Source organism: Heterodontus francisci, chromosome 26 (assembly GCF_036365525.1).
Source record: "Heterodontus francisci isolate sHetFra1 chromosome 26, sHetFra1.hap1, whole genome shotgun sequence".
In the NCBI taxonomy this organism is placed as follows: domain Eukaryota; kingdom Metazoa; phylum Chordata; class Chondrichthyes; order Heterodontiformes; family Heterodontidae; genus Heterodontus; species Heterodontus francisci.
Genome location: NC_090396.1, coordinates 54,214,498 through 54,242,488, shown reverse-complemented (window position 1 = coordinate 54,242,488; position 27,991 = coordinate 54,214,498). Strand labels below are relative to the sequence as shown.

General features: G+C 42.6%; 1 protein-coding gene across 1 annotated transcript; it reads left to right on the top strand.

The window, feature by feature from the left end:
- LOC137384365 (uncharacterized) lies at nt 1-27,991 on the top strand. Its single transcript, XM_068058299.1, has 9 exons — nt 1-70; nt 539-659; nt 2,045-2,110; nt 7,809-7,928; nt 10,199-10,322; nt 18,162-18,186; nt 19,027-19,183; nt 20,578-20,745; nt 26,861-27,991. The coding sequence occupies exons 2-9, from the start codon at nt 651-653 to the stop codon at nt 27,593-27,595; spliced, it is 1,404 nt and encodes a 467-aa protein (XP_067914400.1). The 5' UTR covers nt 1-70; nt 539-650; the 3' UTR covers nt 27,596-27,991.

The window sequence follows — 27,991 nt, the reverse complement described above, 5'->3', positions numbered from 1 at the left end:
TGACAATTAGGAGGAGGGTTTGACTCTTCATTTCTATTTTGCATTCTTTAGGAAAGCTTCCACTGCACAGGTTAGTAATGAGACTAGTTACTGACTTCAGCTCAACAATGGCAATTTAAGACACAGTAGAAATTATTTCATATACTGTCACATACTCGGAATAATTTGGAATTTCATTCACCTTTTTAAATGATTTTGTTTTATTATTTACTCATTCTGTATTCGTGTAAATGTGTTTAGCTGCATGTGTAGCATCAAAATATCCACTAAATCGACCAATGGATGGTTTTTTTTCTGTTGGGTTATTTCCGGACTAACCCCATTTCTAGACTGTACTTCAGCTTGTTAAAATTACTATGTGAATTTTGTAAAATTACAGCGGATAGCTGACTCCACGGGAAACCTTTTGTATGAATATGTTAGGGGGTGGGGGGGGGGGGGGGGGGGTCAGATTTGTGATTCAGATTGAAATCAGTTACTCCTCGTTATGCATCCGGCGAATACATTTGTGTTTGAATGCTTTTTGTTTAATTGACAGCTGATTTTGCAGCAATGCTCATTTGCAATATTGATTAAAGGGTGGAGTGTTAGTTTCCAGAGACTCCTCAACTTGCTTCTGTCTTTTAAGGCGAAGGTCCGTTCGATACGAAATGGCAGAGGTAAGCTTTCACTCTGGTGCCCTCATGAGGAATAATTGTTTTGCTCCATACATTATTAATAAAACAGCTGAAACCGAGACATGGTTTAATTTCGAAGCAGTGTGGTCATTCGGCATTGCAATTTCCGAATAAGGATGCTCTTTCCGCTTGTGGCTTAAGTTATTCTCATTTTTTTTTATTGGAAAAGTAATCATTACTTTCCGATATGTTTTCGCTAACTTTTTTCTATTTCTAAAGTTGGGGAATAGTTCCATGGCCAGCTGGTGCTCTCTAGTGCGTGGCCCAAGTAACAACAGGAGAATCAATCACACTCGGGATCGGCAGCAAGGGTTTCTCCCTCCCCATCGGGTTGCTGAGGCCAGTTATAAATCTAAGAAATTCCTAGCTTGCCTGGCACGGCCATTTATTGTACACTCCCAGCAGTGGAAAAAGGTTCACTCTTCCCTATTACCACTGTGCCTCAGTGGCACTCTTTACTTGAGTCATAGATTGTGGATTCAAGTCCCACTCTAGGACCTGAGCATGAAAATCAAGGCTGATACTCCACTGCTGTACTGAAGGAGTGCTGCACAGTTAGAGGTGCTGTCTTTTGGATGAGATGCTAAGCTGAGGCCCCCCTGTCTACTTTTTCGGAGGGAAGTAAAAGAACCTATGGCAGTATTCTGAGAAAGAGCAGGGGAGTTCTCCCTGGTATTTTATCTCTCAATCAACATCACATTGCTGTTTGTGGGAGCTTGGTGTGTGCAAATTGGTGTATATTTCCTACATGACAAGAGTGGCTGCACTTTAAAAGTAAGTCATCGGCTGAAAAGTATTTTGGGATGTCCTCATGTCAGGAAAGGTGCTATATAAATGCGTATCTTTTTTTACTTTCAAGATCCTAAAAACCTCAATCAAACCACCCCTTAACCAGAGACTGTAAACCTAGTTTATTTAATCTCTACTCATAATCTAACCCTTGGAGCCCTGGTACATTCTGGTGAATCTGCACTGCACTTCTTCCAAGGCCATATATCCTTTCTAAGATGCGGTGTCCAAAACTGCAGAAAATACTCCAGATGTGGTCTAACCAGGGATTTGTATCACTGCAGCAAAACGTCTTCCCCTTTATATTCTAGCTCTTTGCGTTTAGAGATGAGACTGAAGGGATGCCAGGCTTCCCTGAAAATCCAACTAGTTTTTCCCAGTGTAGATTAATACTGTTAATTATACTGTTAGTGGACCCACAGCACCATTCTATATAGCAATAAATCTAGGAGAATGACACATTATCGATGGACCAGCTGGTAGTGAAATCCAAGAGAGCTTTAAATGAGTAGTAAGCCCTTTGGACTGAGTTACTTTTGGTATTTTTCCCATTTGATTATGTTGCATTTCTAATACAGGGAAATGAATACCAACCAGAAGACACTGACTGCTTTTTCTTTCAATACATGACTCACTGTGAAGAAGTAAGTTCCATTCAGTTCTTTGTTGATGTAAATGACCCGAATACTTATTTTGTGTATTGAAGCTTTCACTGAGCATGAGTAAACCTTTAATCTTTTTAGATTTACTGTCACAATATGGGCTACGATGGCAAGGCTACATTTTTGCCCATCCTTAGTTACCCTGAAATGGCAGTGGTGGGCATTCTATTTGAACCACTGCAGTACTTTCAGTCATATGCTCACACAGTGGTATCACAGAACTTTGTAGCAATTGTTTCCAACTGCATGGACTTACTAGACTACATCAGAGTCAACTGCATAATGTGGGACTGGAGTAACCAGACTTCAAAAGAGCCAGCGCAGTCTTGCTAGGCCAAATGGCCTCCTTCTCTGCTGCATGATTCTATGATCCCAGACTCTCTACCCCCAGTACATTAATTCCCTTTGTATTTTGAATAAACCCAATTTTTTTCCCTTCAAGTATTTATCCAATTCCCTTTTGAAGACTACTATTGAACTTGCATCCACCACCCTATCAGGCAGTGCATTCCAAATGCTAACCATTTATTGTTTGAAAAAACTTTCCCTCATGTTGCCTCTGGTTCTTCTGCCAGTCACCTTAAATCTGTGCCCTTGCATTATCAACACTTCAGCCATTGGAAACAGTTTCTCTTCATTTACTCTGTCCAAACCCTTCATGATTTTGAGCACTTCTATCAAATCTCTTCTTAGCCTTCTCTACTCTAAGGAGAACAAATCCAAGCAAATGCAATCCTAACAAATCCAGAGCCTCCTGAATGTCAAGGGGTTTAAAGGAAAGGATAAAGAAAAGAAGGGAAGCTTATGACAGATACCAGGGGTTCAATACTGTAGAAAACCTAGAGGATTATAAAAAGTGTAGGGGCAAAATTAAAAAGAAAATTAGGAAAATAAAGAGAATGGGCATGAAAAAATATTGGCAAGGAAAACCTAAAGATTTATATCAATACATAAAGAGCAAGAGAATAACTAAGGAAAGAGTAGGGCCTATTAGGGGCGATAAGGGTAACCTGTGTGTGGAGGCGGAGGACGTGGCAATGGTTCTTAATGAATACTTTGCATCCGTTTTCACAAGAGAGGGACAATACAGACATTGCAATCAAGGAGAGGAGTGTGAAATATTAGATGAAATTAGTGAGAGAGGAAATGCTGAGGGGTTTAACATCTTTGAAAGTTGATAATTCCCCAGGGCCTGATGAAATGCATCCTAGACTGCTAAGGGAAGCAAGAGAAGAAATAGCGTAGGTGCCAACCATTATTTTCTATTTTCTAATCCTCTTTGGCTACAGGTCTGGTGCCAGAGGACTGGAGGACAGCTAATGTTATACCATTGTTTTTTATTTAGTTATTTATTTAGAGATATAGCACTGAAACAGGCCCTTCGGCCCACCGAGTCTGTGCCGACCAACAATCACCCATTTATATTAATCCTACATTAATCCTATATTCCCGACCACATCCCCACCATTAATTAAAGAGTTAATTTGTTGATTTAAAGACACCTGGTTTGATTAGCCTCATTCGGGGGTTAATGGATGGTACAATTTGGTGGGTCTTTCTTTAATTTGGAAAGTTTTTAAATGATATGTTCGATGATCTGTGGAACGACAGGATTGAATTAACAGTGCGTTGGTCCCACCACAATCAGAATTGTATATTTTGATTGGGGGGCTTTGACAGGAGCGGTCAGTCTTAGCAATGTTAACATGTGACCTGCCATTTGAGAGTAAAAGTATTTAGATGAGAAGGCCACTCTTGTTATTTTGAATTTATTTGCATTACATTAAGGCAAGGTGTGGGACATCCTCTGACTTTGTTCATGACTTATTAGCAAGATACCCTTTCCAGCAGATGATACGAAAATTGGCTGTGCGGTTGATAATGAAGAGGAAAGCTATAGACTGCAGGAAGATATCAATGGACTAGTCAGGTGGGCAGAACAGTGGCAAATGGAGTTCAATCCGGAGAAGTGTGAGGTATTGCATTTTGGGAAGACTAACAAGGCCATGGAAATAAACAATAAATGGTAGGATACTGAGAAATGTAAAGGAATGGAGGGGCCTTGGAGTGCATGTCCACAGATCCTTGAAGGTGGCTGGACAAGTAAATAAGGTGGTTAAGAAGGTGTAAGGGATACTTGCCTTTATTAGCCCAGGCATAGAATATAAGATAAAAGCAAAATACTGCGGATGCTGGAAATCTGAAACAAAAACAAGAAATGCTGGATTCACTCAGCAGGTCTGGCAGCATCTGTGGAAAGAGAAGCAGAGTTAACGTTTCGGGTCAGTGACCCTTCTTCGGAACTGAATATAAGAGTTGGGAGGTTATGCTGGAACTGTAAAAAACATGAGTTAGGCCACAGCTGGAGTACAGTGTGCCGTTCTGGTCACCGCACTATAGGAAAGATGCGATTACACTAGAAAGGGTACAGAGAAGATTTATGAGGATGTTGCCTGGACTGGAGAACTTTAGTTATGAGGAAAGATTGGATAGGCTAGGGTTGTTTTCTTTGGAACAGAGGAGGCCGAGGGGAGACCTAATTTAAATGTATAAAATTATGAGTTGTCTAAATAGAGTGGCTAGGAAGGCCCTATTCCCCTTGTTTGAGAGGTCCAAAATCAGGGGGCATAGATTTAGGGTTAGAGGGAGGAGGTTCAGAGGGGATTTGAGGGAAAAAAAATTTTTGATCTGGAATTCATTGCCTGAAAGGGTGGCAGAGGCAGAAACTCTCATAGTATTTAAAAAGTACTTGGATATGCTCTTGAAGTGCCAAAACCTACAAGGCTACAGACCAAGAGCTGGAAAGTGGGATTAAGCTGGATGGAACCTTGTCGGCTGGCTCAGACACGATGGGCTGAATGGCCTCCTTCTGAACTGTAAATTTCTATGAACAGCACCAACGTCTTCAGTCTATCCATGTAATTATAATTCCTCATCCCTGGATTCATTCTAGTTAATCTCTTCTCTACCCTTTCCAAAGCCTTCATGTCCTTTCTGAAGTCAGAGAGTGATACAGCACTGAAACAGGCCCTTCAGCCCACCGAGTCTGTGCCAACTATCAACCACCCATTTATACTAATCCTACATTAATCCCATACCACATCCCCACCTTCCCTCTATTCTCCTACCACCTACCTACACTAGGGGCAATTTACAATGGCCAATTTACCTACCAACTTGCAATTCTTTGGCTGTGGGAGGAAACCGGAGCACCTGGCAGAAACACACGCAGTCACAGGGAGGACTTGAAAACTCTGCACAGGCAGTACCCAGGTCACTGGAGCTGTGAGGCTGCAGTGCTAACCACTGCGCCACTGTGCCAACCCAGTGTGGTGCCCAGAATTGGACACAATACTCCAGCTAGCACTGGACTATTGTTTTGTCTAGGTTTAGTATAATCTCCTAGCTTTTGAACCTTTTGCCTCCATTGATAAAGCCCAGGATCCCATATGCTTTGTTGACTACTTTGTTAACCCGTCCTGCCACCTTCAAAGATTTGTGCACAAGTAGCATCAGTTCTTTCTTATCTTGCATCCCCTTTAAAATTGTATCATCGCTTTCATTCTTCATACCAAAATGTATCACGCTTTTCTGCGTTGAATTTCATCTGCCATGTGTCAGCCTATTCCACCAGCTAGATCTGTGTCCTCTTGAAGTCTATTACTATCTTCCTCAGTGTTTCTAAGTTTCGTGTCATCTGCAAATTTCAAAATTATGCCCTGTACCTCCAAGTCCAAGTCATTAAATACATATCAGAAACAGCAGTGGTCTTAGTACTGAACCGAGGGAAGCTCCACTGTATACCTCCCTGTAGTCTGAAAAACAGCCATTCACCACAACTCCATGGGCTGAATTTAATGTGGGTGGCCCTGATGGAAAGCCGGAAAGCCTCAGCCGTTTCCAGGAGACCTGACCCGATTCTGTATCCATCAGACAATTGACTGCCTGGTGTTTGGGCTCCTATCCCTTTAAGGGCCTCAATTGACATCTGGACAGGAAGGCTGTCCTCAACCTTCCCCGCTGCTGATAAAATTGCATGGTACTCCACCCACTGCCTTCCCTCCTGATTCTACAGCCTCTCCCGTCCCTTGTAACCCGTTCCCATGGGCACACTAAATTCCTCCCTATGTTTTCTATGCCTTAGCTAATTTTGTATCCATGCTGCCACTGCTCCTCTTATCCCAGATTATTGTTTTTAAAAGCTTTCCCACCACCGAGGTCAAACTGACTGACATGTAGTTGCTGGGTTTATCCTTACACCCTCATTTGAACAGTTCTTTGGCACCAACCCTGTATTTGAGGAGTGTGGAATAACATGGCCAGCACCTCTGCAATTTTTACCATTACTTCACTCAACAACCTGGGATGCATCCCTTCCTGAGAGGGTGAATTATATACTTTAAGTACAACCAGCCTCCCAAATACCTCCTCTTCATCTACTTTTATCTCATCCAGTATTCTAACAACCTCCTCATTTACCATGACTTTGGTAAAGTTCTCTTCCTTGGTAAACACTGATGCAAAGTACTCAATTAGTACCTCAGCCATGCCTTCTGCCTCCACCAATAGATCTCCATTTCGGTCCCTAATCAGCCCCACCACTCCTCTGACAACCGTTTTACTGTTAATATGCCGATAGAATGCCTATTTAAATTCCTTTTTATGTTAGCCTCTAATCAATTTTTATACTGTCTCTTTGCCTCTCTTATTTCCTTTTTCACTTGTCTGCTGTACTTTTTCTATTCAACCTGATTTTTCCTTGTATTACCAAGCTGACATCTGTCATATGCTCCCCCTTTCTGCCTTATCCCATTTTCTAACCCCTTTGTCATCCAGGGAGTTCTGACATCGGTTGCCCTCCCTTTCCCCTTGTAGAAATGTACCTAGGCAGTACTCAAACCATCTCCTCTTTAAAGGCCGCACATTGCTCCATTACATTTCGGCCTGCCAGTCTTTGACACCAATTTACCTGGGCTAGATCCCACCACAATTCCCTGAACTTAGCCTTCCTCCAGTTAAGTATTTTTATTCTAGGTTGCTTCTTGTCCTTCTCCATAAGTGGTCTAAACCTTCCAATACTATGATCATTATTCCTGAGATGTTCCCCAACTGTGACATTCTCCATTTGGTTCATTTCATTCCCCAGGATTAGATCCAGCAAACCCTCCTGCCTTGTTGGGCGGGAAACATACTGATCTAGACAATTCCCTTGAACACACTTTAGAAATTCCTCCCCTTCTGTGTCATTAACACAATCACTGCCCTATTCAATATTGGGGTAGTTAAAGATAAGGGTAAATAGGGTTTTTTCACCCCTGGATTTTCTTATATTCTTCTAGCATGCATTTGATGGCTTAGTGATTGGAATTACTTAACGACATAATTCCCTGAATCTATGTGCTCAGTAACTTAAGAGTTGTTTATTATTCTGTACATTTCTCCAATTCTCTGTTATAATATTCAATGTTAGATGTATACAACCATGTGTATGACAAAAAAGTGCCTACTCATTTTGAAAACTGAAAAATAAATATGTTATTGAAAATGTTTAAATTCAGTTTGCTTTAAATGATTTCCTGTTAAGCAGGGTACTAATGAAGTAAGTTTTTGAGCTGGAAGTACTATGATATTTTTAATGTTCCAGCGTTTAATCTTAAACATCATATATTTGATTTGACAGGAGCAATGTCGGTTTCTACATAGAGAGAGCTGTAAGTTATCAAAAGATGTCTGCCCAGTGTGGCATCAGCAAAGGAGATGCACAAACAATGCCTGCCCCCAAAAACATTTAAATCAAGAGGTACTGCATGATTTGCTTGTTACTTTTTTATCTATTGACACATTGAACCTGTGTTCTTTGTAAAGATATTTTACTTCAGGCCTCTTGCTTTTCCCTGATTTTAATCTCTCCACTAGTGGCAGCCGTGCCTTAAAGGCCTGCTACCCGACCTGACCCTGACGGGACCCGACGACATGTCTCGGGGTCGGGTCGGACTTCCAGGTCTGGCATTCGGGCTTGGGTCGGGCTTCCTTTGCAGACCTTTACCGTGCTTTCAGCTGCCATGGCCCTAAGCTCTGGAATTCACACCCTAAACCTCGCCACTTCTCTACCTCTCTTTCCTCTTTTATGATACTCTTTAAAACCTACATTTTTGACCAAGCTTTTGGTCATCTGCCCTAATACCTCCGTATGTGGCACAATGTCAAACTTTGTTCCTGTGAAGCGCCTTGGGATATTTTACTATGTTAACGTTGCTATGTAACAAGTTCTTGTTGTTGTTGCTCCCTACTGAAAACCGATTTTCCAATGCCGCACACTAACTCCAAGCAACAATAACAAGCAACCAGTTACCAAGACTCCATCAATGTTGCTCCTCTACCCTGCACTGGGATATAGATGGTAACAGACCATGACTGACTTTCCCATCAACTAACATGCCCAACAACAATGGCTGAAATCAGGAATATAGCACGATAGAAATTCCAGCCATTAATCTGCATCCCACTATTCTGTGGCACAGTATATTCGCTTTCCAATGCACCCAACCATCACATCACTGATGGCACATCTAATAGTTTATTATATTCCCATTTTTCTTTACAAAACTGCTTGAAAATACTCTCCTGTATTATGGTATTATTAATGTGTATGAACTGTGTTGGCAGTGCAAGACCTAAAGAGATGAAGTATTATAGTTTGTGGAATAATATAGGATTGATTCTTGCTGTTCCTTCACTGTCGCTGGATCAAAAACTTGCAACTCCCTTCCTAACAGCACTGTGGGTGTACCTACACTACATGAACTGTTGCAGCTCACCACCATCTTCTCAAGGGCAATTAGGGATGGGTAACAAGAGCTGACCTAGCGAGCAACGCTCACATCCCGCGAATGAATAAAAAAATTGTGTAACGATGATGTTACTTTTATGAAAAAGGAACATTACACTCATGAGCACGGAGCCTGGAGCCCATGAGCTTTGCAAGCCGTTTGTGAATGAGCCAGTGCTCGGCACATGTTATGTGATCATTTTGTAATACGTGAAAAACTATCCTAAATGCAAGTGGAATTAAAGCACGGCTGCCTGACCCAAACCCGACGGGATCCGATGACATGTGTCGGGTTCGGGTCAGTTCGGGCCTCTCTTCCGGGTCCAAAATTCGGGCTCGGGTCGGGTCGGGCTGGACATAGACAGAGATCAGGACAAACAGAAATCAGAAGTGAGAAGAGTGGGACGGGGGGAAAGGAAAGGAAAGAAACAGCTACAGGGTCCGACATAAAGCACCCGAGTGAAATTAACCCAAGCCCTTACACTCTGAAATCTATCAAGTCAGGGAGAAACTGACAAGCCCGGGAACATACCAGCAACTAATGTAAGTACAGAAACATCAACTGAGCTCTTGCTTTAATCTATACTTGGCCCAAGGATTTAAAATTATCTGGAAATAGGGAGATTAAACTTCCCAACCTGAGTTCTCCGCGGAGATTTTTTTTTGTTAATGACATCGGAACTTGATACAGTTCAGAAGCTTGTTTGTTACATTGCATGATTTCCTGGTGGATACTTTCTCTCCGGCGAGTGCTTAGGGTCATGGCACCTTCGCCTGTTTGAAATCAGTGTTTGTTGTGTTTTTTAAAAACTTTATGATGTTAATTGAACATGGGCACGTCAACAACTGGCACCTGTACTCGATCACTGGTCTAAAGCCTGGCTACCCGACCAAACCTGAATGCATGTGTTGGGTTTGGGTCGGGCATTTAAAAAAATTAAAGGACTCGGGCTCAGGTTGGATTCAGGTTGGCTGTTGTCGGGTCGGGTTTTAATTTTATGCCTGAGCCAGGCTTTAAGTGGAATTATGACAGTTCAGTACAAATGTTAAAGATTCCCAAAACCTCTGTTATTGCTCTGTTGCTAGGAGGAAGTTACGGCAAATATACAGTTTCTATCAGTAAACAGTAGTACCAGTGCAAATGGGCATGAAAATAAGATAAGTTATGAAGTTAGTCATTTCTTCACGTAATTGCATTTGTTTCTCGGAAAAGGCAACAGTAAATGATTGTATACTCACAGACCCTGAAGCAGTACTTCTTATGCGATCAAGAGAATCTGAACAATCAGTGTACGCAGCAGAACTGCCGCATGTACCATGAGAAAGTCAGCATTTTCGACGGATTTTACCATTCTGCAAATGAAGGTACTGCTGTATATGTATATATTTATGTACGAGTACTTTAACTTGATGGTCTAGTAACATTTATCACTAATTAGCAGAAAGTTACTCATATTCTGTCCTTCAGCAAGTTCTCCTTACCATCACTTGTATTCTTGCTGAACTACACTGACTCAAATGTCACATTATTATCCTTGTGTTTAAATTCCTCCATAATCTCACTCCTCTCTATCTATGTAACCTTCTCTAGTCCTACAATCCCATTCCCTTGAAATCTCTCTTCCTTTGACTTTGGCCTCTTGTTCATCCATTTCCTCCATTTCCCCATTATTGGTGGCTGTGCTTTCAGCCCCCTAGGCCCCACTGTCTACAATTCTTTCCCTAAACTCCTTCACCCATCTCTCCTGCTTTAAGACTGCTTAAAATCCATGTCTTTGACCAGGTTTTTGGTTATGCCTCCTAATCTCTCCTTCTCATTTGGCATCCCTTTTCCTCATAGTTCTGGGATGTTTTTCCATGCAAAAGAATTGCAAGTTGTCAGAGTACAATTTTCTGCTCAAGTACTATTCTTTTGCACAAAACATTTTGGAGGCAGTAACATTCTGGTTTCTAAATGTATCTGAATGAAAGCAAATATTTTGTTAATAAGTCATGAACAAAGTCACAGGATGACCCACACCTTGCCTTAATGTAATGCAAATAAATTCAAAATAACAAGAGTGGCCTTCTCGTCTAAATACTTTGAACTCTCAAATGGCAGGTCACATGTTGACATCATGCCTGTCACTTCAATCTACCCACCTTAGTTTTATGAGTTTTAGTAGTTCTCAGATGGCTGCATCAAGCACCATTTGGCAGACTCTATCTCAGATTCCTTGCCGGGTTAGGAAAAGCTGACATTTTCTGCTTTGCGAGATTTCTTTAGCACCATCTACCCTAGCTGATCACCGAGCCACAAAGACTCTGGTCATTAATATCTCCATGGTCTACTCTATCCTACTTCACAGAGTTTGATATTGAATATCAGTAGTTGCAGGCCATAGATTCAGAGAGTCATAGAGTCGTACAGCATAGAACTAGGCCCTTTGGCCCACCGTGTCCATGCCGACCATAATGCCTATCTATATTAATCCCGTCTGCCTGCATTAATTCCATATCTCTCTATGCCTTGCTCATTCAAGTACCTGTCCAGATGCCTCTTAAATGTCGCTACTGTCCCTGCCTCCACCACCTCCTCAGGCAGCTCATTCCAGATACCCACTATTCTTTGTGTGAAAAATGTACCCCTTTGATCCCCTTTAAACCTCCTCCTTCTCACCTTAAATCTATGCCCTCTAGTTTTAGTCACCCCTACCATGGGAAACAGACTCTGGCTATCAACCCTATCTATGCCTCTCATAATTTTATATACCTCTATCTCTACCCCTCTCAGCCTCCTTCGCTCCTGGGAAAACAGACCCAGCCTATCCAATCTCTCTTTATAACTCAAGCCCTCCAAATCAGGCAACATCCTTGTGAATTTTTTCTGCACCCTCTCTAGCTTAATCACATCTTTCCTGTAGTGCGGCGACCAGAACTGCACACAGTACTCCAAATGCAGCCTAACTAACGTCACGTACAACTGTAACATGACATCCCAACTCTTGTACTCAGTGTCTCGGCCAATGAAGGCAAGCATGCCATACGCCTTCTTCACCACCCTGTGTTGCCACTTTCAGGGAACTATGTACTTGCACCCCAAGCCATTCACTATATATGTCCTGCCCTGGTTTAACTTTCCAAAATGCATCACTACACACTTGTCTGCATTAAATTCCATTTGCCAATCCCTTGCCTACTTTCCCAGTTGATCTATATCCTGTTGTAACCTTAGACAACCTTCTTCACTGTCCACTATACCACCAATTTTGGTGTCATCTGCAAACTTACTAATCATGCCCCTTACATTCACATCCAAGTCATTAATATTTATGACAAACAACAGAGGGCCCAGCACTGATCCCTGCGGCACACCACTGGTCACCGGCCTCCAATCTGAAAAACAACCCTCTGCCTCCTATCACCAAGCCAATTTTGTATCCAATTTGCTAGCTCACCCTGGATCCCATGTGTTCGAACCTTCTGGACCTTGTCAAAGGCCTTACTAAAGTCCATGCAGACAATGTCCATCGTCAATCCTCTTGGTCACCTCCTCGAAAAACTCAATCAAATTCGTGAGACATGATTTCCCACGCACAAAGCCATGCTGACTATCCCTAATCAGACCATGCCTTTCCAGATGCATATAAATCCTGTCTCTCAGAATCCCTTCCAATAACTTTCCCACCACTGATGTAAGGCTCACCGGCCTGTAGTTCCCTGGCTTATCCCTGCACAAAAGGCACAACATTAGCTATCCTCCAGTCTTCTGGTACCTCAACCTTGAATACAACGATGATACAAAAATCTCTGCCAGGGCCCCAGCAATCTCCTCCCTTGCTTCCCATAGCATCCTAGGATACACCTGGTCAGGCCCTGGGGATTTATCCACCTTAATGCGCTTCAAAACCTCCAACACCTCCTCCTTTGTAATGTTGATACGCTCCAGGATATCAGTGTTCCCTCCCTTGAACTCACTAGCTTCCATGACCTTCTCCACGGTAAATACGGATGAGAAATATTCATTTAAGACCTCGCCCATTTCCCGTGGCTCCACACATAGATTACCACAATGATCCTTAAGGGGACCTACTCTCTCCCTAGCTACCCTTTTACTCTTAATATACTTATAGAATCTTTTAGGATTCTCCTTTATCTTATCTGCCAGGGAAATCTCATGGCCCCTTTTTGCCCTCCTAATTTCCTTCTTAAGTGTAGTCCTACATCCCTATACTCCTCGAGGGACTTGCTCGATCCCAGCTGCCTATATCTGACATATGCCTCCTTCTTTGTCCTGACCAGACCCTCAATATCCTTCGTCAACCAAGGTTCCCTAAGCTTGCCAGCCTTGCCCTTCCATCTAATAGGAACATTCCGGCCCTGAACCCTTCCTATCTCACTTTTAAAAGCCTCCCACTTGCCAGACGTCCCTTTGCCTGTATACAGCCTCTCCCATTCAACTTTTGAGAGTTCCTGTCTGATGCCATCAAAATTAGCCTTCCCCCAATTTAGGACTTCAACCTGAGGACCAGTCCTATCCTTTTCCATAACTATCTTGAAGCTAATAGAGTGATGGTCACTGGTCCCAAAGTGCTCCCCCACTGACACATCAATCACCTGCCCATCCTCATTTCCTAAGAGGAGGTCGAGTGTAGCCCCTTCTCTGGTAGGGCTATCCACATACTGCTTCAGAAAACTATCCTGGACACACTTAACAAATTGTTCCCCATCTGATCCCTTAGCACCAAGGCAGTCCCAGTCAATATGAGGGAAGTTAAAATCACCTACTATTACAACCCTATAATTCCTACACCTATCTGTGATTTCCTTACATATATGCTCCTCCACTTCCCTCTGACTATTGGGGGGCCTATGGTATAATCCCATCAAAGTGATCACCCCTTTCTTATTTCTAAGTTCTACCCATATGGCCTCGCTGGACATTCCCCCCGGGATATCCTCTCTAAGTACTGCCATGTTGTCCTCCCTAATCAATAGTGCAACTCCCCCTCCTTTCTTACCTCCACCTCTGTCACGTCGGAAAGATCGGTACCCCGGAACATTGAGCTGCCAGTCCTGCCCATCCCTCAACCACGTTTCCGTAATAGCAATAATATCACAATCCCATGTACCAATCCATGCTCTGAGTTCATCTGCCTTACCTGTAAGGCTTCTTGCATTAAAGTAAATGCAATTTAGCCTACCAGACCTTCCACGCTCCCTGTCCTGCCCCTGCCCGGCCTGCCTACTGGACTTGCTTGCTTTATCCTCTACATTTGCCTCAACTATCTCATCTGAAAGACTATTACTTTGGGTCCCACCCCCCTGCAAGACTAGTTTAAACCCTTCTGAGTAGTGCTAGCAAACCTCCCCGCAAGGATATTGGTCCCCCTCCAGTTTAGATGCAACCCGTCCTTCTTGTACAGGTCACCTCTGCACCAGAAGAGATCCCAATGATCCAAGTAGCTGAAGTCCTCCCGCCTACACCAGCTCTTCAGCCACACATTCATTTGCCTAATCTTCCTATTCCTACCCTCACTAGCATGTGGCACAGGGAGTAATCCTGAGATTACAACCCTAGAGGTCCTGCTTTTCAACCTTCTGCCTAACTCCCTATATTCACTTTGCAGGACCTCATCTCTTTTCCTGCCTATGTCGTTAGTATCAATATGGACCATGACATCTGGCTGCTCATCCTCCCCTTTCAGAATGTCCTGCAGCCGCTCCGAGACATCCTTGACCCTAGCACCAGGGAGGCAACATACCATCCTGGAGTCTCGTTTGCGGCCACAGAAACGCCTATCTGCACCCCTTACGATAGAGTTCCCTATCACTATAGCTCTTCCAACCCTTTTCCTCCCCTGCTGTGCAGCAGAGCCCTCCGTGGTGCCACGAACTTGGCTGTTGCTGCTTTCCCCTGGGAGGTCATTCCCCCCCAACAGTATCCAAAGCGGTATATCTGTTTGAGAGGGGGATGGCCACAGGGGACTCCTGCACTACCTGCCTGCGCCTACTACTCCACCTGGTGGTCACCCATCTCTTTTCTGTCTGTGTAGCCATTACCAGCGGTGTGACTACTTCACTAAACGTGCTATCCACGACGTCCTCAGCATCGTGGATGCTCCACAGTGAATTCACCCGCAGCTCCAGCTCCGTAATGTGGGTAGTCAGTAGCTGCAAATGGATACACTTCCTGCACACATGGTCGTCAGGGACACGGGAAGCGTCCCTGATTTCCCACATAGCGCAGGAGGAGCATATCACGGGGCTGAGCTCTCCTGCCATGACTTACCCTTAGGTTAATTAGTTACTCCCTGAATTAAAAAATACTAATTATACGAGGGGCCTTGTTCTACCCACTTCAATCTAAAATTCTTTAAAAAAAACACTTTGGTAGTACTCACCTTATCACCAGAGGTTTTATTTTCAACAAAAATAAACTTACCCCTTATTTTTTAAGATATTCTAACAGCTACTACTCACCAACCAATCACCTTGCAGATCTCCTGTGATGTCACTGTTGGCTTCCCCTTTCAAAACTCAGGCGCACTGCCGTGTCTCTTTTTAAACACCGCTGGTCTCACTCAGTCTCCTTCTTTCCCGCTGCCACGTCTCTTTTTAAACATCGCTGGTCTCACTCAGTCTCCTTCTTTCCCGCTGCCGCTGCTCTTTTTAAACACCGCTGGTCTCACACAGTCTCCTTCTTTCTCGCTGCCGATGCTCTTTTTAAACACTGCTATTCTCACTCAGTCTCCTTCTTTCTCTCTGCCGCTGCTCTTTTTAAACACCGCTGTTCTCACTCAGTCTCCTTCTTTCTTGCTGCGGCTGCTCTTTTTAAACACCGCTGTTCTCACTCAGTCTCCTTCTTTCTCGCTGCTGTTGCTCTTTTTAAACACCGCTGTTCTCACTCAGTCTCCTTCTTTCCCGCTGTCGCTGCACTTTTTAAACACCGCTGTTCTCACTCAGTCTCCTTCTTTCCCGTTGTCGCTGCACTTTTTATACACTGCTGGTCTCACTCAGTCTCATTTCTCACTGCTGCGTCTCTTTTTAAACATCGCTGGTCTCACTCAGTCTCCTTCTTTCCTGCTGCTGTTGCTCTTTTTAAACACCGCTGGTCTCACTCAGTCTCCTTCTTTCCCGCTGTCGCTGCACTTTTTAAACACCGCTGTTCTCACTCTGTCTCCTTCTTTCTCGCTGCCGCTGCTCTTTTTAAACACCGCTGTTCTCACTCAGTCTCCTTCTTTCTTGCTGCCGCTGCTCTTTTTAAACACCGCTGGTCTCGCTCAGTCTCCTTCTTTCCCGCTGTCGCTGCACTTTTTAAACACCGCTGTTCTCACTCAGTCTCCTTCTTTCCCGTTGTCACTGCACTTTTTATACACTGCTGGTCTCACTCAGTCTCATTTCTCACTGCTGCGTCTCTTTTTAAACATCGCTGGTCTCACTCAGTCTCCTTCTTTCCTGCTGCTGTTGCTCTTTTTAAACACCGCTGGTCTCACTCAGTCTCCTTCTTTCCCGCTGTCGCTGCACTTTTTAAACACCGCTGTTCTCACTCTGTCTCCTTCTTTCTCGCTGCTGCTGCTCTTTTTAAACACCGCTGTTCTCACTCAGTCTCCTTCTTTCTTGCTGCCGCTGCTCTTTTTAAACACCGCTGGTCTCGCTCAGTCTCCTTCTTTCCCGCTGTCGCTGCACTTTTTAAACACCGCTGTTCTCACTCAGTCTCCTTCTTTCCCGCTGCCACTGCTCTTTTTAAACACCGCTGGTCTCACACAGTCTCCTTCTTTCTCGCTGCCGATGCTCTTTTTAAACACTGCTATTCTCACTCAGTCTCCTTCTTTCTCTCTGCCGCTGCTCTTTTTAAACACCGCTGTTCTCACTCAGTCTCCTTCTTTCTTGCTGCGGCTGCTCTTTTTAAACACCGCTGTTCTCACTCAGTCTCCTTCTTTCTCGCTGCTGTTGCTCTTTTTAAACACCGCTGTTCTCACTCAGTCTCCTTCTTTCCCGCTGTCGCTGCACTTTTTAAACACCGCTGTTCTCACTCAGTCTCCTTCTTTCCCGTTGTCGCTGCACTTTTTATACACTGCTGGTCTCACTCAGTCTCATTTCTCACTGCTGCGTCTCTTTTTAAACATCGCTGGTCTCACTCAGTCTCCTTCTTTCCTGCTGCTGTTGCTCTTTTTAAACACCGCTGGTCTCACTCAGTCTCCTTCTTTCCCGCTGTCGCTGCACTTTTTAAACACCGCTGTTCTCACTCTGTCTCCTTCTTTCTCGCTGCCGCTGCTCTTTTTAAACACCGCTGTTCTCACTCAGTCTCCTTCTTTCTTGCTGCCGCTGCTCTTTTTAAACACCGCTGGTCTCGCTCAGTCTCCTTCTTTCCCGCTGTCGCTGCACTTTTTAAACACCGCTGTTCTCACTCAGTCTCCTTCTTTCCCGCTGTCGCTGCACTTTTTAAACACCGCTGTTCTCACTCAGTCTCCTTCTTTCCCACTGTCACTGCACTTTTTAAACACCGCTGGTCTCACTCTGTCTCCTTCTTTCTCGCTGCCGCTGCTCTTTTTAAACACCGCTGTTCTCACTCAGTCTCCTTCTTTCTTGCTGCCGCTGCTCTTTTTAAACACCGCTGGTCTCGCTCAGTCTCCTTCTTTCCCGCTGTCGCTGCACTTTTTAAACACCGCTGTTCTCACTCAGTCTCCTTCTTTCCCGCTGTCGCTGCACTTTTTAAACACCGCTGTTCTCACTCAGTCTCCTTCTTTCCCACTGTCACTGCACTTTTTAAACACCGCTGGTCTCACTCAGTCTCCTTCTTTCTCGCTGCCGCTGCTCTTTTTAAACACTGCTGTTCTCACTCAGTCTCCTTCTTTCTCACTGCCGAAGTCAGAGGCAGCTTTGGCCGTTGAAGATAGGCAGGAGAGTAGTATTTGGACAATATCTTGCTCTTGGAGATCATTTTTATGAACTGTCCATCTAATTTATTGCACAATAAAGGATTCTTTTTTCCCTTTTTTTGTCCTGGATGGAAAATCACAAGATGAATATCACAAGATATTGTTCTGTGCATCTACCAAGTTTTATATTAATTATTAATGCTACTGGAACACTGATGAATAACATTCAATCAGTAAAAGTTTTTAGATCAGCATTTAACTTTAATGCATTTTGTTGGTTGGTAGAAATTAAAATAAACTCATGGAATATTGACCACTAATACAATCTGTTTTATCTTCTTAGTTCCAGTGTTAGCTGAAGAGAGAAGGTGAGCTGGTTCATTATTTATATCTGTTTGACCAATTAATCCAGATTTTCCACTTTTCAATGTAAAGTAATTAATTATAATAATCTTCTATCTCAGAGACTTACGCTGTGATACTGTACTGTGACGAATGTTTTAAATGGCAATGCAGAATTATTATTTGGAGTTTCAAGCTTGCCAAACCTGGTGTGATAATGTAAATTATTCCAAAAGATGTTATTGTATCACAAAAGTATCATGTGATAAATGTAGACTATCTCTTCCTCGTTGGTGATAAAGGCTTTTAAAACAGGTGGCTTTTATATCCATTTACACCGATTGCAGCTTTGACAATCTTTCATGTTCTTTATTGAAGGCTGCTCTCTCCTGATGTTAATTAGCAGGCTGTAGCAAATATTGTTTCCTCATAAGTTTCTGCTCTTTGTGCAATCACAAATAATATCTTAATCCAAGAGCCTGCAGACAATAATACTTTTCAAGGAAAGAGTTCAGATGAAGTACAATATTGTGCCTCATCTGAACCCTCAAAGCAAAATTACAGCCTTGAAATCTCTTGCAGTTATTTCTTTTATTTAAATAGCCGATACTGCAGAAGAGGCAGGGGTAGGTTTATTCCACTTTGAGTCTGATTTGTCATGGTAGATATCTACAATCAAGGTCCTCCATATTGTTTATTTATGCTGATGCCCACACCGAAAGATTAACTATGAGGCAAATAAGTGATCATCTACAGTTGATTACTATGAAGTTATGTATTCAGTGTATTCATTAATAAAATTGTGTTGTAAATGCAACTTTTTTCCTGTTGAATGATACAGATTTCTGTGTTTTCTCTTTCACCAGAAATGAATGTAATAACTTTATGGAACGAAACTTCCTGCAGACGCAGATCTGTATGAAAAGTGCAAGCCAGTTTTTAAAAATAGCTGTGAAATTCATTCAGCGTGCTGTTCAAGACAAGAAGCTGTCAGGGGACAGAGGGAAACAATACATTAAAGAGGTTTTGTTTTTATTTTATAGTCACCAAAATAAAGTTTAGAAGGATGAAGCCGCTGTTTTAATTAGCACTGAATGACTGACGTGGTACCAATGAGTACTGGAAAAGTATTTTGAAAGTTATTTACTGTACTTTTTCCAAATTAACAGTTTACTCATAAAATACTTACTTGAATTTAAACAAAAACAAGAGGTCCAAATGGATATTTTCATTGATTTCAGTCTAAATTTTGTTCAACAGAATTTCAATTCTAAATCATTATAAATGAAGTGTTAATGTATTTTTAATTACCTATAAATACTGTTACAACCGATCGCTCCTGTCAAAGCCCCTCAATCAAAATATACAATTCTGATTGTGGTGGGACCAACGCACTGTTAATTCAATCCTGTCATTCCACAGATCGGCTAACATATTATTTTAAAACTTTCCAAATTAAAGAAGGACCCAGCCAAATTGTACCATCTATTAACTCCTGAATGAAGCTAACCAAACCAGGTGTCTTTAAATCAACAAATTAACTCTTTAATTAGAAGAACTAAATTCTTAAACACTATGAACATTTAAAATAGAAAAAATTAGAGTCCTTGCACATTTATAGTCCAATGTTACTTGAAGTCCTCACAGCCGCCCGATGCGAAGTCCTCACACGATGTTGCCTCCCTTCTCCAGCAAATTTCAACAATTAACAACTTGCAAACACTTTCAACAGAATCAATCTGAGTTTAGAGTTTTTGAGGGATAAAAGATTGCCACAGTCTAACTTCCCTTTCTTCAATTTTTTCTTTTTCTTAGAATTTTGAGAGATAATAATAAACAGACTAAAATATTATTCCTTCAGTTTAAAGGGTAGAGAGCTCTTTTTCAGGTGTGCTCATCACAGCTGTCCGTGTTTTCTGTCAGTGTGTTCTGTTAGGCCAAACTGTCTCACTAAACGCCAGTTCAAACTGAATTGAAACAAAAGTATCGCATCAGGCTCACTCCCAGTGGCTGTTTCCATGGTGTTGAGAATGCACCCTTTGAATTGCAGTCTCCAAATGGCTGTTTCTAAGGCAACGAAAATGCACCTTCCTATAACTCCTAAGGCTTGCTGGCTCTTAAAACAATATTGATCCCTTGCAAGCCTTAAAGGCAAATCGCATATTCTGGAAAAAAAAACTACAAGACCATGACAATACTCAGAAAGTTTAACTTAGTATTTCTATGAAATTTGGAGATGTCATTGTATTTTAACCTTTTATGAGAATTGGACAATGTAGTTTATTTATACAATTTCTCCCTACATTTCTTTCATCTACTGTGGAACTAAAATACAGGTCTGTGCTCCAGCCTTATTTTATAACAAAACCCAGAGAGTTGCTTGTACTCACCAAAATTTGTCATTCTTAATTTTGCAGATACTGCACACAATTCTGTTTTTATGTCATATCAACCTGCCTTCTTTTGAACCACAAGACTTATTGCAAGAATCATGGGAATGCTGGTATCACAAGCTTCCAGATGTGTTTAAACAGTACGAAACGCATCTTCCAACTCGACCACCTTACACAATACTACTTGAAATAGTGAGTAAAAGTGACATAAATCTGCACATAATGTGCCACAGCACAATTACAGAGTTTCTGGTTCCATTATTTCATAGGTTTATGCCAAATTTAAATAAATGTTGAAAAACTTTCTTAGCATAGTTTTATTAGATCAGATGGCATTGTAAGTGGGTGAAGTATTTCTTCATAATACTGTTTTGACTGCATTGTGACCAGTCCTTGGTTCAAACCAACAGATCTGCACCAGTGACTCAAAGTAATTTGGGAGAGAAAAATATGAACATCTCTGGACATGTGAAGGAAATGTTTTGAAGTGAGAGATAATTCCATTGTAAGACAACAGGAAGAAACAATGATGTACTGAATAGAGTACAGAAGTTGAGACTTATAGAGGTGCATGTAGAGTAGGGCTAGTGAGCTTTTACTTTTTGTTCATAGCTGATGTGAAACATAATTGGCCAGAATTTGCTGTCAAAATAACGTCCAGTGGCATTCACTGTTATTTATAGGTAAATGATACAACAACTTCAGGCAAGGATCAGGTGCGCAAATAAATGTGAACATCCAAAAGTTGCTGGCCGAGTTTCCCTGTTCTGCCATTAGGTTCACAAGCTACGTGATAAATGTTAATGACTACCAATCCACCTTTCTGGCACTGAAACTTAATCACTTCAAGCGCTGAATTTTATTGCGGCGCGCCGTCCATGGCTGCGCCCTTTGAACTCCCACGGTATTAATTGCGGAGGCTCATTCGAATCACGGCGCCGAGCTGCCCTCCCCATATTACGCGGGGAGAGGCGGGACATTCGGCGCAGTGAGAGAGTCTTTGACAGCTGTGCAGCTGGTGCTGGGGCCCTATTTTAAGCGCTCCAGCACCTGCTTCCTGACAGCTGTCAAAGAAATACTTATCTGACTGCTGAAGAGTGGGGCTGTTGTCAATCTGGCAGCAAAGCAGAAAGTGCTGCAGAAATCCAGCAGGTCAGGCAGCATCTGCTGAGAGAGAAGCAGAGTTAACTTGTCCAAGTTCACAGACCTGAAAGTTAACTCTGCTTCTGTCTCCACAAATGCTGCATGACCTGCTGAGTGACCCCTGCACTTCCTGCTTTGCTGCCACGTACTTACCCTAATGTGTCCCAGTGTCCTGTGAAGTTGCGATCCTCTTCTCCCACTCAAATGTAACATTCCTTCTTGTAGGCGTGCCGCACCTGGGTGAATAATCTTAATTTTGCACATTCCAGGACGTAAGACTTAAATAGACCATAAAAGGTATTACAGAGCTTTACAGAGAACACACTGACACCAATGGGAATGCACAGGTGTCACAGCAATGTAAATATGTCTTTCACTAAATGTTCCTCACCAACATGTGTGTCCTTTTCTCTGTGGGAATGATGTGTGCTAGCATGTAGAGCCAATGTCACATCCCTTTGCACCTTTGGCCCTTCAGGAGAGCCAACTTATGCAATAACATCATTGCCATGCCACCATTACTCATGAGCGTTTCCACAGACTCAGTGACATGGACATTGACTCAGTCAGCTGCTGCCTCTAATGGTTTACACAGGGATGCTGCAGATGTGGACTGGTGCACAGCAGGTGAGTGAGGGTGATGTGTGGCTCGCAGAGCTCATGTCGTTTCCTATGGAGCAGACAGCCTTTGTCTGATAAGCCACTGCCGTACATCCCTAGCTCACTGATAGCCCTACGTGCAGAGCCTGGGTGCCATCTGCCCTTCCATGCGTCTTTCATGTTGTAGGTCCTCAGCATCCTCATAGTCCGAGGAGGAATCCTATTGACGTCTCTCCTCATTATGCCAGGCCACATGAGTGCAGTCTATGAACATTATAACCTGTGATTCTCCGGCAATGGTGCCAGAATCAATGGCCCTCTGGGCTTGGCTGTGAGAGTCCGTACTGAAGCAGACATCCTCACTGGCCCTCCGGTGCTGGGTATTGGTGACCTCCCTGGTACAGCAGTGCACTGCTGACTGTGTGACCCCACAAAGGTCTCTGGTGGGCCCATAAAAGGCTGCAGAGGCATCAGGCCTAAGAACCGCTGCCACTATGAGGAACAAAGGCATGGGTTGTCCACTGGAGCCCATGGGCTGCAGGTCATCCTTGAGCAAGGCACAGAGACATGTCACCACCCTCTCCAATCGCCTCTGACACTGGTGTCCGACATCCGATGGCATGTCTTGTGGGGCCTGTAGATGTACGGCAACCGTAATGGCGGGCTCCCCTTGGGAGCTGCTGCTCATGACTGGGGGCCTCTACATGGATTGCACCTGCCTATTGGTATTGCCTCTGGCACAAACGGATCCTCACGTGCAGAGGATCACACAGTGTAGGATGAACCATACTTATTTCCATATTATAAATAAAGTTGAACTCTGCATGTATTCAAAGGTTCCTAACAGGGCAGGGATTGGTGTTGATGGGTACATCAGCTGTTTTCCTGGATCAACTATGTGGCGTGCCATGGCATTGCCCATCTTGGCCAACACTCAGAGTGGCACAGCATGACCACAACAAGATTCTATCAGCTGAATTAAAAATCTTAATGCGCCTGCCCTTTCTGGCACCCTCCCCATACACTGGGTGTCTAGTGTGCCATTGCCCCCTCACAAACACAGAGCATACACTGTTGACGGAGGGCTGGTACACAGTACCTCCCTTCATGCCAGCGCAGTTTTCCCTCCAATAATCCCAGACCCCTTCCTTCCAAAATGCAGAGTTAGACCCCTGCATATTCTGTCCCCCACCCCCCCACCGTTTAAGAATTCAGAGTTAGACCCCTGTGTATCTCCCCTCCCTCCTGCCTTCGTAATGCAGAATGAGGACCCGCCGGCTTTTCAGATCATGAATTGGACGGCACGTGACGGCCGCCCATTCAACGAAAGATCCGGCAGTGTCGGTGGAGAGGTGGCAGGCTGCAAAATCAGCATCGGTAAGTAAGCATTACCATATGCTAATTGTGGTGCCGCCGCCATGCAGCGGGGAGTCTACACCGAGGTTGTGGGTTGAGGCGGGCCTCTCCCCGTAGTATTTTTTACCAGTCCCCCGTGCTGTGACCTGCGGTGTCAAGGGGCCGGTAAAATTCAGCCCCAATTTACCTTCTTCAAGTTGTGAATTTTTCAGTGAGATTTTAAAAATGTTACATTTCAAAAAACTTTCTTTTCCTTTCTGTCTCTATTTTCCCTCCCTCTACTTCACTTCCTGTACCTGATTTGATATTGAAATAAACCCCTTTAAGGGGAGGAAAGGCTGTACCAAACCAGCCCGTGCTTGCAAAACTCAAAACACAGAGTCCAACGTTAGATGTGATTCCACGATTGGACAACATTTGCTAAATAATCCGCAGTGAGCTAAGAATTATGCTGACAAACAATTTAAGATTGTCAGTAGGGCTTGCAGTGAGGTGCATTTGTACATACTGGAAGCTACATATATTAATACACAGGGTCCTGTTCTTTGCAGACAGAAAGAAAATGCACACACATTGTGCCTGTTTCAGATAAACAAAATAAGTGACAGCCATTTGCTGGTCCATTCCTCAGGACAATGCCTTGACCAATCAGAGTCAAGCTGCCTCGTTTAAATTTCTAACAAAGCTTGGCAGTTAACTGTCAGTCACCGTAATCTGATGCATTCTCCATGACAACGCCTCTACCAATCAGAGTTCACTTGCCATCCAATCAGCAGTCTTTTCTCATGCAGTATAAGTTGTTGTTTTCCCCTACATTGGTTATTCTTGCATTTGTCCTGATGAGTGCAAGACGAAAAGCTTCAACAACATGTCTCCAATTTCAGCAATTCTCAATGTAAGCTAAATTGTACCCTGACACATTAAACCCTAAAACATCCTGGAAATGAACTATTTTTAATCATTAAAATAAAAGCAAAATACTGCAGATGCTGGAAATCTGAAATAAAAACAAGAAATGCTGGAAATACTCAGCAGGTCTGGCAGCATCTGTGGAGAGAGAAGCAGAGTTAACGTTTCAGGTCAGTGACCCTTCTTCAGAACCCTGAGTTCCGAAGAAGAGTCACTACCTGAAACGTTAACTCTGCTTCTCTCTCCACAGATGCTGCCAGACCTGCTGAGTATTTCCAGCATTTCCTGTTTTTATTTTTAATCATTTCATTAAGTAAAAAGACACCAAAACTTTTAATTGTATAAGATTAAACCAAATCCCAATCTTATGTATATGCATATAAACAACTAGGGATCTTACGATATCCAAACTCAGCCAGCATATCTCCAGAAATACATTTCCTTCCTGCCCTCCCCTGCATCAACACCTCCAAAGTCCCACAAGGATTTATCCTTGGCCCCCTCCTCTTCCTAATCGACGCACTGCCTCCCAAGGTGACATTAATCAATTAGCACAAAATCAGCTACCACGTGAATGCTGATGAGATTCAACCAGACCTCTTCACCACCTCTTTCAATCTCACGAGCATCTATACTCTATTGGACTTCACGTCAAACCATAAATGAGTAACAGTTTCCTCCAATTGAACTTTGGGAATACCAAACTCATCGCTTTTGGCACCTGCTACAAATTCTGTTCCCTTGTCAATGAGTCCATTTCCATCCCTGCTACTTATTTAAGCTGAAACAGACTGCGCAAAACTTTGGCATTTTTCTCCATCTGGAGCTGAGCTTTAAACTTCGCATCACCAAGACTGCTTATTTCATACTTTGCAACATTGCCTGCCTCTGTCCCTCTGCTGCGAAAATTCTTATCCATATTTTGTCACTTCTACACTCAATTATTTCAATGATACCCATCCTTTATTCTTCATAAAGTCCATCATGTCCAAATTTCAGTTGTGCATCTTCTTTCCTACACTAAGTTCCATTCAGCCATTACTCCCATCCTTACTGTTAACTCCCTATTCCCTAAACACATTAAATTTAAAATCCTTGGCTTCTTGGCTTCAAATCCCACCAGAGTCTTGTCCCAATGTATCTCTATGTCTATTACAGCCTTATATTGCCTCTCACATTCTTTATTCCTCTTTGTCTTTTTGTGTATCTCCTCTCCGTTCACCCCACCATTGGTGGCAAAGCCATCAGCTGCCTCACCTCTATATCTGGAACACCCTCCCTAAACCTTTTTGCCTCTCTTTTTTTCCATCTTAAAAAACCTTCCTAATCCCAGCATTTTGTCCAACCATTCAGTCACCCCTCCTAATCTCTCCTACCATGGCTCAGGATCATTTTCACTTGTGAAGTGCATTCAGATTTCTTTAATGGTAAAAGCTGTATTTAAATACATGTTACTGCTTTTTTTTGTTGAAGAACTTGCTATGTATTTCCAGCATTATCTGTCATAAATAGATAATTTGGTGTTTTGTAATCTTATGATAATTATAACGATTATGAGATCTAAAAACTCAGTTTAACTAGTCTCCACTGCAATAATGCATACAACCAAGTTGAACATTTACCACGACTCATTTATATGACTGAATGACACAGTAAATTAACCAACAGGCCTTTTAACTCTACGAGCTAGATTCGATTCTAGATTTGAGCTAGATTGGGTGAATGTTTTCACAACATAAATCTGGATTCTTTCAACCCAGTTCTTAGCATGTGTGAGGACACAATACAGAATGGCACTGGAGGGAAATCCTACTTCAAGAGGCTTTAAGGTCAACCTCTCTGGAAAATGGAATTGTCACATTCACGTGAAGAGAGGTTGAGTGCTCTTCTTAGGCCAGGGCTCAGGTGGTGCAGAGTGGTGGAAGCTTACTTTGCAACTGGCATTACTATAACTACCTAGGAGTGCTTGACACTGGGTAATTGTGAAGCTCTAGTGCGAACATCCCACATTTTTATGAGCACAAAAATCATCAAAGAAAGTGATTATTTAATTACCACTAACCAAAGTTGATGATGAGCTACAGAGATGTTAGGCTAGAAATTAGTTTACAATATTAGCCGATGAATGCTCTCTGCTGCATTAGTGAAGATTTTAATCTATTTCAAATAACTTGTAAGATCTCAGATATAATAGTGGACAGAGGACTGTGATATAAATATGTTAATTTTTCACCCACTAAAATTGGGAACACACATTCCTCGACTGTTACAAGCTAAAAAAATGTTTTTCTTTTCTTAGGTGGTTGACTGCAAGGAATCAGACAACACTGAAGAAATTTTAGCTCTTCTGTCAATACTAAATAAAAAAATGACTGTGGAACAAAATAGTCAAAAAGGCAGAAGGTGTGGAAATAACCTTTGTTTTGTATCAACAGTTATCAGCTGCTGTTTCTTCCAGGACTTGGTCAGAGGCACAAAGACTAACAATTATCTTGGTGCCTCAGTTTCATGCTTTGGAAAACATCAGAAAGAAATCATGATAGACATATTGTGCTGCCAAACATGGAATAAAGACATTAGCTTGGCAGTATGTATGGCTTTAGAGTGTCATGAACAGGCTATTAAGTTCCACCCTTTGGTGCATTGTACTGCTTACTCCATGAAGGATAGTTCGAACACAGAGAGAGGAGTATGCACAGCTAATGGTAAACATCAACAACATACTCCCATACCACCTTGTAGAAAATGCCTAACCCTGTTCCCAGACATAGGAAACGATCTACAACAAAGAAACAATGACCATCGATTTTGGCAGTACGGGAACTGTGCTGAGGTAGAATCTTTAAGCAGGCTTTTGAATGCCCACGGGGACATTTCCATGAGATTATCTGCTCCTGCAGGGGAGAGGTTCAGGTGGGAATCTCTTATTCTTAAAAGAAAAAGAAGACTTATACATAACCTAAAGTTATTCAAGTTTCATTTGGGAAATGATCTTTTGTTTTACAGACCTTTTGAGCAACAAAATACAGCTTAATGCTGGTTGGCTTAACGTGCAAGTGATTTGTGATTCTTAATCATAAAAGTGCCAACTGGTTTGAAGTATTTCCTGCTTCCTTATTTAAAGCTTGCAGGTCACAAACTGTGACAAACATGAATATTGCAATAATAAATCTGTTCCATTGTCTGGAGTACCTTATTACTATAGTATTAAGCCACTGCAACTATAATAAACACTTAAATTTAAAGTTTAGAGTAAAATTGACATATATTATACAATAAACGAGGATGAATTTCTGTATACCATCTCGACAGCAGTTTCAGTCCACTGCATTCAGTAAGGGTCAGTTACTTGATAATGTTCTTTTATTTGTTTGAATAATTTTGTAAATGAACCCAAAATAAGTATTCAGAATAAACACCTAAATTCTGA

What these genes read in the sequence shown, in the direction of transcription:
- LOC137384365 (XM_068058299.1), top strand. An exon ending in ACATGACTCACTGTGAAGAA is followed by an intron (nt 2,111 to 7,808) that starts GTAAGTTCCATT and finishes TTGATTTGACAG; the next exon opens with GAGCAATGTCGGTTTCTACA. An exon ending in GTGTTAGCTGAAGAGAGAAG is followed by an intron (nt 18,187 to 19,026) that starts GTGAGCTGGTTC and finishes CTCTTTCACCAG; the next exon opens with AAATGAATGTAATAACTTTA.